The 8,050-nt window shown below is 40.1% G+C and overlaps 1 protein-coding gene across 1 annotated transcript; it reads left to right on the plus strand.

Annotated features, from left to right (window-relative positions):
* The first annotated feature begins 5,326 nt into the window (after window positions 1-5,326).
* LOC110908190 (thaumatin-like protein 1b) lies at window positions 5,327-7,823 on the plus strand. The gene is made up of 3 exons (XM_022153089.2): window positions 5,327-5,495; window positions 5,595-6,288; window positions 7,229-7,823. The coding sequence occupies exons 1-3, from the start codon at window positions 5,432-5,434 to the stop codon at window positions 7,386-7,388; spliced, it is 918 nt and encodes a 305-aa protein (XP_022008781.1). The 5' UTR covers window positions 5,327-5,431; the 3' UTR covers window positions 7,389-7,823.
* The last annotated feature ends 227 nt before the right edge of the window (window positions 7,824-8,050 follow it).

Below are 8,050 nucleotides of genomic sequence, written 5' to 3' on the forward strand. Positions count from 1 at the left end.
TAAGGTCCCAAAAACCTCACAGAAAGGGTATAAGACCATGCCACCAGCTGGCCTTTCAACCTTTTTTACCTTGCGCGGCCACGCATTGGTCTTACAAAAGGAAGAAAAAAACCAACAAGCGATAGTCGCGCGCCCAAAGGGAAGCCTAAACCTTTGCGCCGCTTTCCATTTAACAAAGGGTTAAAACCCTGAGATCAATATGTCCGCCCAAATATCCAAACTTGGATATTATTTTACCCAGACTTGGGATCTATTCAGCTGTGTGCACACTGTAAGGTGTCACACCAGATTACAACAGTAACCTTCTAGAAGAAATATGATCGTGCACCACCCAGACGGTTATAACCATCTGGACACGTGTCATCATCACAAACATTCCTGAAATCACAACGATAGCATGCAATTGGAGAATGATCTCCACTTAAACCACTTTCCACGTGGCAATTCCCCAACCGTAGATCAAGTCATGATCCGTGTGCATTCACCTCAGGATCAAAGCAACTTAACGAAGATCAAAAGGACTTAACGGAAGGAAAAATAACCGCTACGGTGTCAGCATCTTCCGTTATCTTTTCAGTAACAAATTTTCCCTCCCAAACTCCCGGTTATAAATAGGAGAACTCTTCAGGTATAAACTCAGAACACATTTCACTACTCAAATACTTTTATCTTCTCCATTACAAATACTTATTCTCACACCGGAGTCGGGTCAAGGAGAGAACCCTCTTCTCCCCTTGACGAGGCTAACGGTGCTCTGTTTTGCAGAATCACCGGAGAAGGAACTTGGCTGCAACTGAATCAATTGAGATCCTGCTTTTACTATAATTTTACTATGATGAAAAATTGAAGCAGGAATGAGAATAACCTAGTCGTATTGTGTCGGTTCTTTTGAGTAATATATCTGGAAATGCCCGTTGATTCCTAAAAAGTATTGGAATCTACACATTGATTCTTTTGGGTTGGGCGGGTTCGACCAGAAATGCTATGCTTACACTTCGAATTCTAAAATTGAATTTTCTGATTTCGCTTCGCGGGGACTACTTTACGACGACGGACGACCGCTTACTGGAAGAGCAGAGAGCGCTTTTCTTGGATTATAAATAATGATTTTTCTATCTCATTAAACGTCGAATATCCCTATGATGCCTTCTCATTGATGGATTGTTTCATCGAGATCCTCAACTTAGTCCTCAGCTCGTGAATCAGGCTAGGAATTGGAGTGAATGAGGCCCACCTTAGAATCAACTAGTTACGAGTGGGTTGATCCGCCGCAATTATTGTTATATTTTTGATTTATTATTTTTTTTTCAAAAAAGAATTAAGATTCGAAAAAAAAAAAGAAATGATAAAGAGAAAAAAGCTCAAGTGATTGTCTCTTTGACCCATACTCATGACGAATGTGTTCACCAGACATCTGTCAGTGAAGACTTGGTGTGAAGCCTTGGAGACCTTTCGGTGGTACGGAAGGCACGGACTCCGCATGGTTCTCGAACCTTGTTTAGGGAAAGGGCTTCCATGACAATGAAGCCTTCTTGAGAAGAGATGGGAAACATGCTCAATATCATTTGACAATCTTTATCGGATTAGTTTCCAATTCCTATGGGAATTCTAATCACCGCCCCCCCAAGTTAAACTGGTGCTTGCTGTAGTTCATGAGACCTCGAATTCCCACGTTCCAGCTTGCATGGAATGATGGCGGACAGGATTTTTATCCAAACAGCCTAGCCCCTCCGGTCTTGCCAATGAGCTTGAGATAAAGAAGGCCGTGAACTTTTTGTACGTCGACTAGCTTCACCCATGTCCTTCATCTCAAAGTTGGATGATTCAGAAGTGAAAGAAATCATTTTATCTACTAATAGTGGACCATTTATTCCAAAGATTTTGATAAAGAGATCTTCAATTTTAGTCCATCCAATTCAAAACAATATTTTGAATTAAAGAATCAAAACTTTAGATACGCTCAAATAACCCCTTCTCACAATGAGAATGTATATAACCCTATTCCGGTTATTCAATCCGCTTCACTCACATTACAAGCGTGGGTGCGATCGTCATTCCCTACTAATGTCGGAGAGAAGGCCATCTGGCTTACCGGTAATCTCCCATTCCCGCCGTCGAGACATGACATGAAAGAGAGGAACTGCTAGTCTTTTGGTCTTCTGTCTTTTTAAAATGAAAATTTGATCTATTTTTTATGTGGGACAGGCGGCTAATACTAATCTAATAAATGAAGTAACCTCATTCTTAAGTTATAGGCACAAGAGTCCGGATGTAGTCTTCATTAGTTTTTTGATGAGGATAACTAAGCTGACACGCCGGAGTTGGCTGCTGGCGCAACAGGGTGACTATGCTTTACTTTTCCATTAACTTCCTCATCCTGATGGGAACTTCCCCCATATTGCTATCAATGTCTTCATGTCGCACGACCTCTTACCTTCTTTTTATTAAAAAAAGGGAAAGGGCTTTTTCAATAAAATATGAAAAATCCAAATTTTTCATAAGCTCATTTCCTTCTAAGAAGTCAGATCTCCTTCTTCCTGTTCTTATTATAAGATCGTGATTGGATCCGCTCGCGAGGAAAGAAAGAAGAGCGACAAGGTTATGTGATAGGCACGAAGTCAAGCAACCTATGAGAAGATCTGGGCGCATTTTATCGGCCTTTGACTTCGAGTCAGTCTGAGGATTGGACCCGGGGGAACATAGATACAAAAAGTCTCTTCCACTTTCCTACCAAATCTCTCTTTATTCTGCACTACTGGCAAAGACCGTCTGGCGAAAACGCCGCAGGTGCGAAGCTCTGTCTCTCTCGTCTGTAGCAAGAAAACCCAAGCCGAGTTCTATTACTATTAATGGGTGGCTCCGCGATTTCTTATGGGCCCGTAGGATTTCCTTTTCCTCTTCCCATTCTGACTTACCTCTGGTGGATAAACTTCTACGAAAAAAGGCCATACAATTTTTCAGGGTATGGAGCCACGCACTAGTAGTATAGCCGGTCCTCTAAGCAAAGGCTGGCAACAACAGAATGAAGAAATGGCGAAGCAATCAATTCCATTCTTTTGAATTGAATCTTAAGTAGTCTATCAGTGGTGCAAAAGTACCAAATACAGAAAAAAAGAGTTTTTGCGAGTAAGTTTTCATTTTCTCCGGAAAAGCCCCTTTCCAGCTGACGCTGTCAGTCCACTAACAGCGGTCTTCTAATTCGTCGATACGAGAGGGCTTGTTAAGGAAGGCGGCAAGGGCCAGCAGTCCCTAGCGGGCTATCCGTCATGAACTCAGATGGGTACAGAATAGAATCCGTCCAAAGTTATCGTCGTGGCATGAACTCAGAATTTATTCGCTTCAGCCACTTCCAAATTTTCTGTCTCGTTTTCACAACTGACTTACTGAACTTTTTTATTGAAAGGGTAGCTATCATCTTAGTATATCAAATATATCTTATAGCTTCGCAGTGACAACCACCCGCCTGCTATTCCATTCAACTACATGTGTTCCTGTAATCAGGGAAACTTGCACGTGTGGTTCTGGCCGGGGACCCCGGTAAGATCTTTTCTTTTCTCAGGCGATCGGAAAAAGGAGCAGGGGATTGAAGAGGGACATCCGAGGCCCGACGAGCGGTCCACGGAGCTGCATCCCTACTCACCTGGTCCAAGCATTCCAACTCTATCTTAGCCCGTATATGTAGAAAATGATTCAGTTCCAGAGCTAACGATCGTAGTTCTCGAACGAACAACCGAAAAGATTCTGGAGCATCCTCAGGAGTCTAGTTTGTAAGGGCTTCAATGCAGACTTTGACGGGGATCAAATGGCTGGGAGACCTGTTCCACGTCTTAGCTTCGACCAGTCCGACTCAAAAGTGGAAAAGCAACCACCTTTTTGATATTCTAAAAAAAAATCCCAAAGCAGAGTATCCGGACTAATCCTAGCCTATTCTTATGAAGGAAGGACAAATGGGAACCATTAACTATTCGTTGACTGAGAATTCGTGAAGTGCTAATTCGGTTCGGATAGACTTCATTCAAGAACGCCGCCGCCCCTGGCAGATTTATTCACTCTATCAATAACCGAGCCGGATCTAGCGCGCCCCTTTTCTTTCCACTTTCTCTTAGTCAAGCTGATAGTACGTAAATGTAATTCGTTGTTTAAACAGCTGAACGTAAAGTAATGACTTTTGTGCAACGTCTGAATGGAGTAAAAGAACTTGGGGTCGCCGATCTAGCTGATGTTACCAGCACCTACCACCCAATGAGAGTTGCCCAGAATGGTACCCTGTTCAATAAGTGGAACGCATTAGCTGAGCCACTTGGTCAGAGAGAGAGAGAGAGAGAGAGATAGACGATGTTTGTCTTTTTGATTAGTTTTATTTTAATAGTCTTTTTTTTAGAAAAAAAAAGGCTTCTTCGCCGGGCGGCTAACAACATGTGACCCGCTATCAGAAAAAGAATTGCAATTCTTTTTTGTTTTCTTTTTCTTTTTCACGGGGCTGCATCGGGGACCGGAACAGGGACACGAAGCCTTCAGGTATCTCAATTGAAGTTTATGCGGATTCAAACCCCCTAGATATCTCGGTTCCGACCATTTATCTAGTGTTTCTTCAGTTACGATTTTGGACCAAAATGGCAAAAAAATGAAACCACAGGGACCCAGATACCAAAGGTTTCGAATTTGGACTAAAATGTTAAACTGTCCAAAACTCAAGGACCATCTTGGCAGTTTACTCATTAAACCACATTACAAAAGGTTTTGTTTGAATCAAAGTAATTAATACTTGAAATTGTTACGAAGTTATGAGTTAGCACTCATATTTACAAACAAACGTTAAATCGGTCGATACAAAAAACAACACGAATTTAAAAGTACTTAATACGATACAAATAAATATATGGATAAGGTTACGGTTGAACACTAGGGGAGATAAAAACTAGGGGTTATATTTGGGTTAAGAATAGATATTCCTGTAATTATATTAATTGGGCGGATTGGTGTAAATATCCCCTGTACATGTTGTAATTTTTTGCCCTTTGCCCGTTTGGGTCGGTGGTGCTTTTATTTATTTAGTCTTTTGTCCATTTGGGTTAAAGATGTGTTTTAATGAAATTTATTTTTCAAAAAAAAAACCTATTTTACTAAACTAAACAGAATAAAACCGTATTTAACTCATAAAAAAAGAACTTTATTTCAATAAAGACGTTGAAAAGTAATAACAACAAAGTGTAAAATTTACGAAAAGTACTCACATGATCTATTTTTAAAACAAAAATGAAAATAATAAAAAAAAAATAAAATCCCTATTCATAAACGTTGCTACACAGTACACACCCATTTCCCATCTCGCCGCCTTTGATCACCCCTCTCTATATATACATACATTCTCCGACCACCTTTTCGCTTACAAAACCCCTTCATCCTCACACCCCTTTAATTCATCCCAAAAATGGCCAAATTGTTTCTATCCATCTCTCTCCTCATACTAGCAATCTCACAATCCTTATTCCAAGGTACCCAAAATGCTTCATTCCCCTATAATAATATAAATAAATTCCTCAATTATTCATGAACTTTCGATAAGCAGGATTTTTTTTTTTTTTTTTGTGCAGGAGTAAAGTCATCAGCCTCGTTTACATTCATAAACAAATGCGACCAAACAATCTGGCCAGGAATATTATCCAACGCGGGTATCGCCGCGCTCCAACCGACCGGTTTCGCCCTCCAAAAGGGCGAAACAAAAGTACTCCACGCGCCATCGTCATGGGGCGGCCGGTTTTGGGGCCGCACCCACTGCGCCGAAGATTCCGACGGTAAATTCACCTGCGCCACCGGCGACTGTGGCTCCGGCACAATGGAATGCTCCGGCGCCGGCGCCTCCCCTCCGGCGACACTAGCTGAATTCACCCTCGACGGTGACGGCGGAATGGATTTTTTTGATGTGAGTTTGGTGGACGGATATAACCTTCCTATGCTGGTGGCCCCCACCGGTGGGTCGGGACATAATTGTACTTATACGGGGTGTATGGTGGATTTGAACGGCGCGTGTCCGTCGGCGTTGAAGGTGATGAACGCTGATGGAGAAGGGGTCGCGTGTAAAAGCGCGTGTGAGGCGTTTGGGGATCAGGAGTATTGTTGTAGTGGCTCATATGGTACGCCTGATACGTGTAAACCGTCGTCGTACTCGCAGTTGTTTAAGACGGCTTGTCCACGCGCTTATAGTTATGCGTATGATGATAAAACTAGTACGTTTACCTGCACCGGTGCTGATTATCAGGTCACGTTTTGCCCTCCGTCGACAACCAGGTAATTTATTAAAATTACGAAAACGCCATTATGTTTATAAAAATTGCACGTGAAATAATTATGTCATTTATTAGGCGTTAATTGTTGATTTGTCAGATCAACGGTCATTAATTAAGAAATGACAAATCTAGCCTTACTGGCGACCCTCAACTGTCATTAAATTAGGTTACCCACACAATGACACAATATATTTGACACAAAAAGTCAAACCAGATATTTTCCGACATATACTATCATGCTAAACAGCTAAAGGGTAAAATCGTCATTTAACTTTTCTTGATATTTACGCCGGCTAACAGCCTGTTTTACCGTTTCATCCAACGGTAACTTTCACCTGCAAAATGTAGCAATTTGTTGTATTATTTTCATTATAATATTATATCTTGTACATCGTGCATAGATGTACTTTTAGAACCCATTGATTTTAATTACAGTAAATTACGAATTTAACACTTATAGTTATATCACTTTTACACTTTTAACCCAATTTTTTTTAACATTTGAGTTTCTAATGTCTTTTTTTTTTCTAACCCTTTCGGCTCATAACACTAGCATCATACATTAAATGTTAGGAGCCAAAAGAATTAGAAAAAAAAACATGTTTGGGGGCTCAGACATTAAAAAAAAATTTTAAGCTAAAAAGGTAGAGAATGATATAACCACAGGGGCCAAAATCATAATTTACTCTTTTAGTTATTTTTGTTATTCAATACACCCTCTACTCTTACATATTTACGAGTGGGGTCCTAATTAGTAATTATGGGATGCATTATCAAGCCGTTTCTTACCGTTAACGTCTTTTCTTTATAATTTTCGTTACATCACGTACAAATACATTTTTTTTGTTAATGAAATAGGTTAATAAAATGAAAATATATCTATTACTCGCCAACTTTTAATAGATCATTTTGTTAACGAAACAATATTGAATTCTTTACAGCAAGAAATCAACGGAGGAGCAAGCAACTCCAGCGACACCGCAGCTCAACACTGGTATGGTATACGAAGGCGCCGATCAAATGGAAAACCACGCCGCTCCATGGTACACCCACATTCAAGGGGTCATCATGGCGGTAGTTATGGTGGTTGCATTGTTATGAGCATGGCCTTTCGGGTTGTGTCGGCACCATCCAAATGGATCATTTTATCGGGTCTAACTGTGGGACCCATTTTCTTATCACATTCATATTCTCGACCCAATTGAGTCCAAATGTGACGTGGATTTTAGTCATCTTAAAAAGCGACCCCCCACCAAAAACCTCACTTTATGCTTCCGGATCCTGTTTCCTTTTCGGATTCGACCCAAAAAAACAATATTATCTTTCGAGAGTATTTTTAGATGCATTATTGAGTTGTACGGTACAATATAGGAATTAGTGGCGGATTTTTTTTTTTTAATATTTTTTTATAATTTTAGATGCTAGTTAATAGGTATAAATTCTTTGTGGAGCTATTAGGTGTACTGATGCAACATGTGACCCACTCTATTTAGTGGGAAAATAATGAAAGAATATTATAATCTATTTTTATTTTTCTTTTCTATTTTAATAGTTAATAACGTGTGTTGGATAAATGAATTAATTATTGTAAACAGAAATAATGGGTGTTGAGCAGCCCACAAACATTGTCGACCAAGCTTATGGCACACGTGTAAATCACAGCTCATTAAAAGTATAATTTATTTGGTGTATGATTTTTTTTTTTTTTTTTTGTTCGAATCTTGAATAATTCGATGTTGAGAAACACTTGATCATTTGTAAAG

This window comes from Helianthus annuus, chromosome 14 (assembly GCF_002127325.2).
Source record: "Helianthus annuus cultivar XRQ/B chromosome 14, HanXRQr2.0-SUNRISE, whole genome shotgun sequence".
Taxonomy (NCBI): Eukaryota; Viridiplantae; Streptophyta; class Magnoliopsida; order Asterales; family Asteraceae; genus Helianthus; species Helianthus annuus.

Bases quoted from the DNA above. Each gene is read 5' to 3' on its own strand.
- LOC110908190 (XM_022153089.2), top strand. From the start codon at position 5,432: ATGGCCAAATTGTTTCTATCCATCTCTCTCCTCATACTAGCAATCTCA. The intron at 5,496-5,594 runs GTACCCAAAATG...TTTTTTGTGCAG, and splicing joins CTCACAATCCTTATTCCAAG to GAGTAAAGTCATCAGCCTCG. The intron at 6,289-7,228 runs GTAATTTATTAA...AATTCTTTACAG, and splicing joins TGCCCTCCGTCGACAACCAG to CAAGAAATCAACGGAGGAGC.